The sequence below is a fragment of the Antechinus flavipes genome, chromosome 4 (assembly GCF_016432865.1).
Source record: "Antechinus flavipes isolate AdamAnt ecotype Samford, QLD, Australia chromosome 4, AdamAnt_v2, whole genome shotgun sequence".
NCBI classification, from domain to species: domain Eukaryota; kingdom Metazoa; phylum Chordata; class Mammalia; order Dasyuromorphia; family Dasyuridae; genus Antechinus; species Antechinus flavipes.
Window position 1 is genome coordinate 337,953,360 of NC_067401.1, and position 13,087 is coordinate 337,966,446.

The 13,087-nt window shown below is 32.0% G+C and overlaps 1 protein-coding gene across 1 annotated transcript in view; it reads right to left on the bottom strand.

Annotated features, from left to right (window-relative positions):
* KATNA1 (katanin catalytic subunit A1) overlaps positions 1-13,087 on the bottom strand; it is a 29,873-nt gene that overhangs the window by 1,987 nt on the left and 14,799 nt on the right. Inside the window, 7 exon segments of the mRNA XM_051997923.1 lie at positions 1,956-2,013; positions 2,016-2,081; positions 2,731-2,865; positions 3,447-3,573; positions 7,340-7,498; positions 9,265-9,370; positions 10,376-10,497. Of these exon segments, the coding sequence (XP_051853883.1) occupies positions 1,956-2,013; positions 2,016-2,081; positions 2,731-2,865; positions 3,447-3,573; positions 7,340-7,498; positions 9,265-9,370; positions 10,376-10,497 (773 nt within the window).

Genomic DNA, 13,087 nt, shown 5'->3' on the forward strand with positions numbered 1-13,087 from the left:
TTTAGATATGAGAGAAGAGTTAGGTTTATTAGCTGCATTAGATTACATTCAGAACTGGTTGAATGGTCAGACCCCAAAATTATCAGTAATAGTTCCATGTTCACTTAGAAGGCCCCAGAAATTGGTTCTTGTTCTTGTGTAGTTCAATATTTTACTTATAGGTTTGGGAAAAGACAAAAGTTTTGATAAAGGTTTTTCAATTACAGATGACACAAACCTGAAAGGGATAGCTAAAACTCTGGAATACAGAATCAGGATTCTGTATCCATGGGCTGAATCTAATCAAATAAAATCTAACAGGTATAAGGATAAAGTTTTAAACCTGAGTTCAAAAAGCCATCTTCACAAGTATAAGAGATAAGACAAGCCATCAATATCAGATCATGTGAAAGAGATCCAAGCATTTTCATAGACAATCTTCTAAATTAAGATACGCAACCTACACCTCCTTCCTCAACTTCTTACCAAAAGGGATTATCATCTTAGGCTATATTAATCGAGGCACAGTATACAGAGAAGAGACAGATGATAGTACTATGCTATTTTTCATAGGTCCGACCACAATGAATGCTTATTAAATTAAGCTTACTAAATACTAAGTACTATACTAAATAATGGACACATGCACCTATACACATACTCCTCTGCATTTTGGGAGCTGTTCTAATATAGGTATATATGTATAGTGTGTGTACGTTTGTGCGTGTGTGTGTACGTGCGTGCATGTGTGTGTGTGTCTTTATATCTTTATATGCATATATGTCACATGAATTTAACAAAACACAAAGAAAGGAGATAACCAGAGAAGGAAAAGACTTAACAGCTGTTGGAGGATGGGGGGTTGGAAGAGGGATCAAGAAAAGCTTCTTTAAACTCAGTGTCTGAAAAGGAATATTGAAAGGAATGAAGAATATGCCTTTTGTGGGCTAGCTGAATGAAATAAGAATGAAATGAATGAGATAATGGTAGGTTTGGAAGTATGGAGAGACACTTGTCTAAAAACATTCAAAGTTCTATCACCCAAAAAGAGATTTAGATATTTTTATACTTGAATCAACACCACTAAAAGAAATAGGTAAAAAGGGAAGGTAACAGGCATTTATTAAGTGCCTATTATGTGCCGGGTTTTGTGCTTTACAAATACTGCATTTGATTGTGATAACAAACCACTGAGATAAGAAGTTATCTTCATTTAAAGGAAAATGAAAAAATCAAGGCTGTGATTTATCCAAGGTTTTTACTCACCTGTTAATCAAAATCAAACCAAATTTAAACTCTCATTTTCTCATTTTCAGACCTAGCTGGACCACCTAGCTACCTAAAATAGAAGCTGTAAAGATTTGTTTCACATAAATAAAACTCCTTACAGGTAGTTTGATTAAATAACAAATGGGTTCCCTATAATTACAAGTTTTCAAGTAAACATTAAGATGACCACCAGTTATGTGATGGAGAAAAGTTTTGTTCACTTATAGGTTGGACTTAGGTCCTTTTCAATTCTCAGTTTTTGTGACTGTGTCATTTACAATATTTGTTTAAAAAAAAAAAAAAGGTTCAGCAGCACAAGTTCAAAGGACAAATCCCTAAGACACTCAAATAAACACCTTCCCCTCTTGGGGTCTGGTCATTCAACCATTAACATATTTCAAATTAATTTTTTCCATATATTTTTCTCCATACAAAGGGATAACAAGGGATAACATAAGAAATGTTGCTTCACTGAAGTTATAGAAGGCCTAGTTGTCAAATCCAGATACATTAAATCATACTTACACACACATATACAAAATATAGCTTAAATTTTCAACTGAGAACATGATACAATATTTTGCCTCTTCAAAACAAATTTATAACTTATGGTCCAAAATGACTTGAGGCTTCATATAACTTAAAAAAATTAAGAATGCTAAGGAAACCAAAACCCAAAAAGTCCTTCCATCCAAAAGAATTCCTACCTGCATACATTGGTAATATCTGCCCCTGAGTAACCTTCCATATTTTCTGCTATACTGCAAGGTCAACATCATCAGCCAATTCCAGTTCACGTAGACTTATTCGCAAGAGCTCTTCTCTGCCCTTTGCTAGACAAACATCAGAAATGGAAAAAAAAAAAGTAATTCCTCAGTATATAAGTTAAATCATTTATCAAATCCTCACACCTATTTTCTAGAGGAACTCCTCTGTGATACTTAACTCTTTTATGTAATTGTTCAGTGCAAATAAGTATGCTTACCTACAAGTATCTGCTAATGTTGTGCCTTAGAGAGCCTTCAAAAAACCCTTTCTCCCAAATGACAGTCAAATGATTTATGACCAACTTTCTAAAAATGAAATCCAAAATATCAATAACCAAATGAAAAAAATGCCCCAATTAACTAATAACCAGAGAAATGAAAATTAAACTAATTCCTAGATTCCATACATGGTCTTGAGTGATAAAGCTGACAGAAAAAGAAAAAGAAAAATGATGAAAGGGCTGTAGAAAATAAGCACATCAATATGGAGATTTGTTTTGCTTTAACCATGTATAACTTTTAAAATAGGGTTTTATTTTTTCAAAGATGGGGAGGAACTAGGAGGGAGAGAGAACTACATTTTTTTAGCTGAAGGTACACTCAAATGGTTAAGATGACTAAACATGAAGATATTAATAATAGGATTATTTTTTCATAGTTTATTAAGGCCCAATTTAAATTTTAAAAAGATCTGTTACAATTTAAGTAACAATACCTGATGGTAATGGAATGTAAATTCTTTTTTCTAATCGTCTTCTTAAAGCCTCATCAATATCCCAAGGAAAATTAGTAGCTGCAAGTACCATAACCATTTTGGAAGGATCATCATTTTCAGAAGCTCCACCAACACCTAAAAGAAGAGAGAAGAAAAGAGTCTGGTCCCATAAGTCATGTTGGAAAATCATAATAGTAATGTTACTGCAATAATAATCACTGTTAAAATAATGATTTTAAAGTATTTGGCAGAACAACAGGATATTACTTCCTATATTTTGTTCATAGTTTCTTAAGACTTCACTAGCAAACAATTAGAACTCAGCAACAAACAAAAATACAATATGACAGTTTAGTTTCTGTTAAATGAAAAAAAAAAGGCTCAAATAATTATCAACAATATTAACTTATGAAATCTGTTCCATTATAAATTGTCCCATTAAAAAAACCTCACTACTATATTAATCCTATTAGCACTGAGAAACATGATATAGTGAAAATTTTATTTTCTAATGAATTTCATTTAACATCAGTTTGATCATCTGTAAGATATAGTTAATATTGCATGAATTAACTAAAATTCAAGATTATTCTATTCAATTCAACCAACATCTACTATTTTCTAGTACTGCATCTAGCACAAGAAACAGGCGGGAATTAAGTATAGGGAATGTTTCAGATGCTTATCTCTACTCCTCCCAAAGTAAATTGATTTACCGTCCATCTGAACAAGTAGTTCTGCTTTTACCCTTCGACTTGCTTCATGTTCCTCAGAAGTTCCTCTGCGACTACAAATAGAATCTATTTCATCAATAAATATTGTTGTTGGAGAATAAAATCGAGCCTAAAGAAAAACAGAAAACATGATACCAGATTAAGATAAAACAAATCAGCAAATAGGTGACAAATTACAGAAGAGCCAAGTACCTTTCTTTCCATTAGAAAAATTTTTTTCATCTAGATATGTAAATTTCATTGGTTATAAGGACTTTTTACCAAAAAAAATTCCCTTTACTAATGCAAATGCAATTTCTGGTCTTAAGAGTATTGTAAGGCATTAAGGAGATTAAGTGATTAGACCCCACAGGTAGTTAGTGTATGTATCAGAATTCAGATCTTCCCCAATTTTGAGGCCAGTTTTTTATCCACACTATACTACATTACATCTTCAAGAAAAAGTAAGAAAAGTTAAATAATAAAGTCTCTACACATCATATTCATAAATTCTAATTTTACATGTACAAGACTAATATTACAGATCACTTCTACTGAAAGGTATTTAAGCTAGCTATATTCATTCATTCATTCATTTATTTATTTTAAGGCGCATATACAAATGTATCACAGATTGCAATGCCAAAAAAGGGGCAAAAGAAGAACAATTAAACACAGTTGTAATATTTATATACATATATTCTAGAAAAGTCATAGGATTACAGATTAGATGTCATCTTCTCCAATTTCTGTATTTTATAGTTAAGGAAAATGATATCTAGAGAGGTTAAATCATTTTTCCACAGTCACAAAGATAGTAACAAAGCCAACATATGAATTTAAGCCCTCTGAAACTAAATCCTACATTTTTTCCATTGCTTCCATTCCATTCCATTCCATTAACTACCTAGTTAGAATGAGTCGTATGATAGATTAATTTTGTTGTTAAGAAACTTTCTCCAAGGAACATAAAGAATAAAATAATGAAACTACCATTCTTTTTTAATTTAATGAAAGAAATAGATTTTCCTCTTATATGTGAAGGCAATGGAAAGGGTAGATAAAACAAATATTTAATAAAATACACATAATTTCTAGGGGCACTTTAAACATATTCCATTCTGCAAACTGATCATGTCCCCAAAATATTTTAATAAATAATATTAATCATTAAAGTAATGTTTTAGGCTAGATAGTTAACAAAACCTAATTAGTAAAGTTCAACAAGGTTATATATTACCACTCAACTTTTAAGAAAAAAATGTTAAGATAAAAAACATAGAATACAGTAATTTCTATCAATCAAATCATGAAAAACTTTGCAGACTACAACTATTATTTTTTAAATAGGCTTAAAATTTTTTAAAATACTCATCAATTATTAGGTTTAAGTCTGAATAATAACTGGGATTATAAAGGGATGAATTAATATTTAAATTATGTATGTTATGGTTACTTTAAAGTAAAAGGCAATTTATTTAACCATCCTCCTTTCTAGAAAGGAAGTCAGGTCTAAAAGGTAATTATAATAGATATATATTACCTGGCACATTTTAGTGGGGGGTAAATTTTAGAAACTTAGAATATGATTTGAATATACTATAAGAAAGCTTCATAGCTTATTAGAATGTAATTTGACTCCACATTCACCCTTATCCAATCAATTGTCAGATCTTGTCATTTTTACCTCTACAATAATTTTTACATGTTCTCTTTTCTCTACTTAATATAACTATCACCTTTGGGTTTCATTACCTCTTACTGTCTGTCTCCTAGGTTTCAGACTTCAAATGAGCACATCCTCTGGGAATCCAATCCTTAGTCTCCTTCAAGATCAATTAAGTATTACCTTACACAAGAAATTGTTTTTGACTGCTATAACTATTAATTCCTCTCTTTAAAAACTACCTGGTATTCATTTTAAACACACACACACACACACACACACACACACACACACACACACACACACATTTTCTCTCTCTCTCTCTCTGTTAATTAAGACAAAGTGTCTGCCATAAAGTGGGTATCTAATAAATTGTTTATTGATTTAGGGATACTATCTAATAATTCTTAATCTTCAAGGTTTATGGTGTTCAAATTTGATGCTTTTCTTACCAAATATTTCACAAGGGTTAAAAAGTAATCCCTTCTACCATAACACAAAATGTCCTCTCTATACTCGACTAGACTTGAACACTACTTGAGATTTAAAGACTATGATATTATTCAGTATTTTCCCAGAAAAGAAACTTTTATTGTCTCCCTCAATTCCAAAAGTGTTTTTATTAAACACCTACATTGTCCAAGGCACTGAGAATAAAAAACAAAATAAGAAATAGTCCTTGCTCTAAAGGAACTTTTATTTTGCTAGGTGAATACAGTATGTAAAAAAGTAAATACAATTTGAAGAGAGAGAAAGCAACCAAAAAAAGAAGGGAGAGAAGAGGGGTGAGTCAGAAAGGACAGCTCTTAAGGAGAAAGGAAGCTAAGGTTTCTAAGAGGCAAAAGTGAGAGAGAAGGAATTCTAGGCATAAATGACAGGCTGAGTAAAAACATGGGAGATTTTTAAAATTAGTTGGTTGGTTAAATTATATCGGCAATCTGTATTGGTCTCCCCGTTGCTCAGCATGTAAGATTTACACATTGTTTAAGGTATGGCCTTGTTCCCTCAACCAAATTTGTCTCTTCCTAACTCAAAAGTCTCTCTGAGTGTGATTCTAGACCCCCTCCACTTCACCAGCAATCCCAAGTTGATAGACACAAACTAGAATCCATAGGCAAAGATTTAATGCTTTTTATCTTTGTATTTTTACCACCTGGTACTGTCCCAGCACCTCTTCGATACCTAATAAACATCTGAATGATTACTTTAATATTTTATATATATATATATTTCAATTACTGGTTCTAATCATTTTCCTATCTCAAGTTGCTAAATCACTGGGCTTATATTCGGACCCTCCCCCTTCCCTGGAAAGGTCAAATCTCATAAACTGTATGCCATAAACTTTATACCATATTTCAAAAGAAAAGTAATATCTAACAAGATAGCAAATTATAATTATTCTCCCTAATTAGACAAGCTAAATCCACTAACATGCCCAAATAATCATGATCACATATGCAATATAGTACCTTAAAAACAGCTACATTACTTCCTAAGGCAAAGACAATATTGGGGTTTTTCATTGTTGTTTGTTTTTCAGTTATGTCTGATTCTTCATGACTCCTTTTAGCGTTTTCTTGGCAAAAATACAGGATTGGTGTGCCATTTCCAATACAGATAAATAATGAAATTTATGTTCAAAATACTATGTCAGAATTTGAGGAATTATGGTTTTTTTCCTTACTCAGATTTTTAAAGGGTAGAAGAATGAAAAATAAAATCCCAGTAATAAAGGGCAAACAACTTAAGCCAGTAATCGGGTCATTAAACACAAAGTATTTGATTAACATGTCCAGTTAATAAAAAAGTGAAATAATTTAATCTCCTCAATGTTCAAGATTTTCACCAACTAGAATGACTGTAATTATGTTCTTGAGATTTGGAATCATTGAAATTACACATTTGTTCAAAAGGCAGACCAGGAAATACTTCAAATTCCAATTTCAAATCACACACACACAAATCAAATCACACACTACAATCATGCAGGTAGGGCAGGGAACAAGTGAGGAATTATGTTACAAAAACAAGCCTTGGTTGACAATTTTCAACTGTTTACATCATTGGACTTTAGGCAAATGCTATACCAGCTAGTCATTCTAGGTTTTCCTCAGTACTGAATACAATGGACAGTTACAATTCACTTTATAATCCCTAAAAGAAGTACAGGAAAAAAACACAGGGCAAAAAATTGGTATGGAATCATTGGGCTCTCTCAAACATTTACCATTTCAAACAAGAGACGAACAAGCTTCTCAGACTCTCCTCTGTACTTGGAGGTAAGGGTTGATGAAGAAACATTGAAAAATGTGGTTTTGCATTCAGTAGCTACTGCTTTAGCAAGCAGAGTCTTTCCAGTGCCAGGTGGACCAACCATCAATACCCCCTGTTGGAAATATAGTAATATAAGTAAAGAATTAACATGAATCTATACAATTGTGATTGGTTCTGTTTAATACATTCATTTCTGCCAACTCCAAAACAATTCATACTTATACTAAAATGATTAAAAAGGCAAAGGGGCTATTTCATCAGTTTTATGGAACATGTTTCTATTTCCATATTTGTCCCTTGACCAAGAAAGACAAATTTTAAAGAGGACACATTATAGCTACATAACATTTAACAATTAACACACATGCTCAGACAAACTCAGTTATCTGAAAAGTAGATAGCCAACTCCTCTAGCCCAGAAGACCTATATTTTTTGAGGCCCTGAATTAAGGATCAAATGAGATAAAATTTGTAAAAAGTGCCTAGCACATTATCTAGCACATAACAAGTACTATATAAAGGCTTATTATTTTCTTCTCCTTCCCCCTTAAGATCCTATTCCACATTACTTTTTCTTTTCTTTTTTCTTTTTGCTGAGGCAATTGGGGTTAAGTGACTTGCCCAGGGTCACACAGCTAATACATGTTATGTGTGTGAGGCCAGATTTGAACTTAGGTCCTCCTAACTTCAGGGCTGGTGCTCTATCCAATGTGCCACCTAGCTGTCCCCACATTACTTTTTTTTTTTAATTAAAGATTTTTATTTACAAAAAATATGCATGGGTATTTTTTCCAACATTGATTCTTGCAAAACCTTTTTTTGCAAATTTTCCCCTCCTTCCCCCCACCCTACTCCCCTAGCTGGCAGACAGTCCAATACATGTTAAATATGTTAAAATACATGTTAAACTCAATATATATATACACATACATACATACACATATATATATACATATTTATACAATTACCTTGCTACACAAGAAAAATCAGATCAAGAAGAAAAAGAAAAGCTGAGAAGGAAAACAAAATGCAAACAAACAAAAACAGAAAGAGTGAGAATGCCATGCTGTGATCCACACTCAGCTCCCACAGTCCTCTCTCTGGGTGTAGATGGCTCTCTTCATCACTGACTAACTGGAACTGGTTTGAATCATCTCATTGTTGAAGAGAGCCACGTCCATCAGAACTGATCATATAGTCTTGTTCTGTTCATTTCACTTAGCACCAGTTCATGTAAGTCTCTCCAGACCTCTCTGAAACCATCCTGCTGGTCATTTTTACAAAACAATAATATTCCATAACATTCATATACCATAATTTATTCAGCCATTCTCCAACTGATAGGCATCCACTCAGTTTCCAGTTTCTTGCCACTACAAAGAGGGATGCCACAAACATTTTGCACATGCCCCACATTACTTTTTAACTTATGTTTGGAACCATATTATTAGTCTTTTGGATTTCTTGAAATAATTCTGATATTCAATTTGCGTGAAACTCAACAATCACACCATCATTTTTATTCATATTTTTATATGAACTGCCTTAAAATCAAAACCAGTTATTTTAGATTCTGTAATAAAAAATCTTCATGTACTTAATTGATAATTACCTGCATATTATTTCTGATATGCTTCATGTTATATTCAAACTCATTCAACACAGAACTAATCTAGAAATTACCTAAACATCACATTTTGTACTTGTTTTTGGAGTCTATAATTTGCAAGGCCATTTGACTCATCAGCATAAAACTTTTTATAAATTTTTTTTAATTAAAAAAATAAACAAACCTTGATCTATATTAGAACATAGGCCATAACTACTTTGATGATGCATAATACTTGGGGGAGGAGAAGAGGGAAGGGGAAGACTTACTTTCCATGGTCTCCTAATTCCTTTAAAGAATTCTGGCATCCACATAGGTAAAACCACTGCTTCCTTGAGTAATTTTTTAGCTTCCACTAAGTCAGCTATGTCATCCCTAAAAGAAAAGAGAAAATCAGCAGTTCCTTAAAATATTTAAAATTTCATAATCAGAAGTCTATTTCTGTGGATATATATATATATGCCAAATTCATGTTTTTGTGTTATAGACAATAGTGAAGTCTCTAATAAAGAACTCAAATTTATTTCTTGATTCATAAAACAAGGAAATGCCATCATATTTAATTAAAAAGGACCGAGTCTAATTACATACTTGGAAGCACTGCCACTACCTTGCACAAAGAATAAGCATTTCTTGACTTACATAATCATAACATCATATAAGCTAAATTCCTAAAGAACTGATTCTAGTAACATCACATGCTATATAAAATAAGCATAACACAGGTTGAGATACTGAAGTTCCACACTCAATCTAAAAAGACGGTCACGAAAGAACAACAGACAATATAAAAACTTTTAACTTCCATTAGGGTACTGTTGGAGACAAAAAAATCAAAAGATCCACAAGAATTAGTTATGTTCTTTCTCTATAAGTGATACTAGAAACATGCGTCAAATCTATCCCTTCTAGAAGCAAAGGTCAAATAAATAGAAGTTTTAAATAAGTAGATGTCTCAGACAAAACGCAAAAGAACTACTATCCAATTTACTTTTTTTTTTTAAATCCAATTTACTTTTTCAAATGTGTTGCAATGTCAGTGTATTGATCCCAATACAATCTCTCAGACAGGCTGGTTGTGAAGACTAAAGACTGAATCCCACCTCAGACACTAACTAACTGTGGAACACTAAGCAAAATCACTGAACTTGTCTAAGATCCAGTAAAATAAGGATCAGAGCACCACCTCATTGGGGAGCATATCTCAAATGAGATATGAAGAACCTCTGAAATTTTCAGTGTACTAATACTTATCAGGTATTATCATGATTATCTTTTAACAAATTATCCACCACTCCATTTTAACTTCAAAAATGTTAAGCTAACAAGTCTCAGTAATGTTTTTCTACATCTTCATTGTGTTGCAAGTTTGTAACTTACCATCGAATATTTGGATTCTGAGAAATTATATCTCTTTCCAAAGCTTCTACTAAGTCTTTATCGTATCCTGTGCCATCAAATTTATTTGTCTCTGGTTCGGTAATTGCAGCAGGTGATTTGTTCTACACACACACACACACACACACACATACACACACACAAGAAAAATTTTCCAAGAATTAAATCTACAACAATATTGACTTAATGGAAATTACATTCACTATAAGTGAGTCAGCTACAAAATTTATGTTATAAACATAAAGCTGTTATTTAAAATGCTAACATGTTACTAAGATTAGTAAAACTATAAAGACTACGAAACATCCTTCTGCCATACTCAGTATCTCCTGAGTTTTACATTCAGTTTTGATTTTCACATTAAAAGAATATGACAACATTAAAGATAAGCAAAAAAAAAAGGTTAAAAACAATTAAAAGATTAAAAAATAGAATTGTACATAAATACAACATATTAATGTGTGTAATGACAAATTTGTAAACCTTGCAACAGAGTACCCTCCACTCTGGAAACAGAGCCCTACCTCAACAAAAAGTGAAAAGGTGAATAATAGACTAGGAAAATGAGCAGACAGCAGAAAGTTTCTGATCACTGAAAGTTAGTATGATGATAAGGAGGTTCAAAACATACATTCAGAAAAAGATAAAGTTAAAACTCCTACATCCAAAGCCTCGAATTGGGCTCAGGCCATGGAAGAGCTTAAAAAGGATTCTGAAAATACAAAAATACAAAATCACATTATGTCTTATTCCTTTATAATTTCTGTCCAATCTTGTATACAGTCAGTACTAGAAGAAATATTTCCAATGCAAAAGACTTTCTACTCTGTATCTCACAGATGTGTTATCTTTTTTTCAGCTGGATAATAAACAAGGCAGAAACCACTTCTTATACTTTTCTGTAACTCACATCACTTAGCAGTCTTTTACATGATATAATAAAAAAAGTAATTTGAATAAAAAATATTCAGATGCTTATTTACAGCAAAGTTCCCTCTCTGTTATCACTTTTTAAAAAGATGAAATGCATCCAATATATTTTCTATTAGTCACTTTTAATGTCAAACAACTGGCTTAAAATTTGAAAAATAAGATGATCTTATATATTAAATCTAGAAATAGCTACTGATACTGAGAGTAATGGCTAAGGTCAGAAACGCTATTCAATGGGAAGAATGGAGATAAGGATAATATCCCTAAAAAAGGTCAAGTGAAATAGGCAGATAATGACCCTAAGTCAATGAAGGCCAAAAACCATCATTAATTTTGAATGAGTACATAAAGAACCTAGATACCTTGGTTTAATAGGTGATAGGGGTGTCAAAATATCTATGGTCAACATTTTGCATTCCAAAAATCATATCTCTTTGAAAGAAAAATTCTAGGTTTACATTGAAAAAGAAATGTTAATTATTTGAGGGAATACCATATGGCCTATATCTGGATCAATCTATTATTTGTTGCTTGTGTGATCTAGGGAAAAAACATACTCTTTCTCTTTGGTTCTTATTCAAAATGTCTCATTCAATCCCCTCTCTCAGAAATTCAGAGGCTGAAGAGAATTATTATGTAACAAACAGTCTAGGAAATTAAATGTATTCATCTATAAACAGGACTACAATTTTAATTCTGTGGGCTTCTGTGAAGAAACACCTTTCCTCTATTAGAAAAAAATTTGTTTCTACAACTACATGAATAGAACTTCTTATCTGTAAGACAAAAATTCTACTTAGTATCCATTTGTAAAATATATATTTCATTTAAAAAGCTAAATAATAAAGGGCTATATTTTAAAATAGAAAAAAAAAGTGGTATTAGTGTATGGTTTAAGTGCTAATTCATTTCTTATTTAGAGCTGCTTCATCAATGTGTTCCAACTTATACTATTTTATCCTACTCTTCCAAACTCATATTCCTTTATTAGCAATTAAATAAGGGAATTTTAAAAAATGCAGTGGGAACTGCACCAAATGGAAACTCACATGAAAAATCATAAGCAATGCTTCCTTGCATGTTTGTTTGGCCTGAACTTGTGATTTACATCAATATAGAGGAGCTCCCAGTAAAAAAAAAACAAAAAAACACAAGCAACTTCAGCAATAACTTTTCATCTCGTCTCTCACAACTTCAGTTTCTATATACCACCTCTATTACTTGAAATATATGGAAAACAGGACATTCTACAATGATTTTCAAAAACTCATCATCCTTATATTAGTATTTTTTTTTGGCCTGCCAACCTTTGGCAGTTGACTTGTATTCAAAGTGTCAATTCTCATTTTGTATGTGTATAGAGTGTATATATGCCTATATGTGGATACATATACACATATAAATATAGTGGATATGGAATATAAAGTATTGGAGTCAGCAAAATAGAGAAAAAGGAGGAATGAACTAAGAAAATTAAATGAAGTCCTATTTAGGCTCTACACTGTGTGACTTGGGTAATTTTCTAACTTTGGGCTTGTAACTTAAACCTCTTGGGGCCTTGGGTACCTTGGCTATAAAGATATTGAACTGGATTAGCAAATTATTAAGGCCTCTTGCAGCTGCTGATTTCATGTGTGATTCTAGAAGTTAGACAGGTATGTGTGTTTAAAAAAAATGTATTTCCAGTATACTAAGTTTCCCTTCATGTGTTTCTCTTCTAGAAATAGTGGGAACTAAGTATTTGTTGAATGATTTACAGAA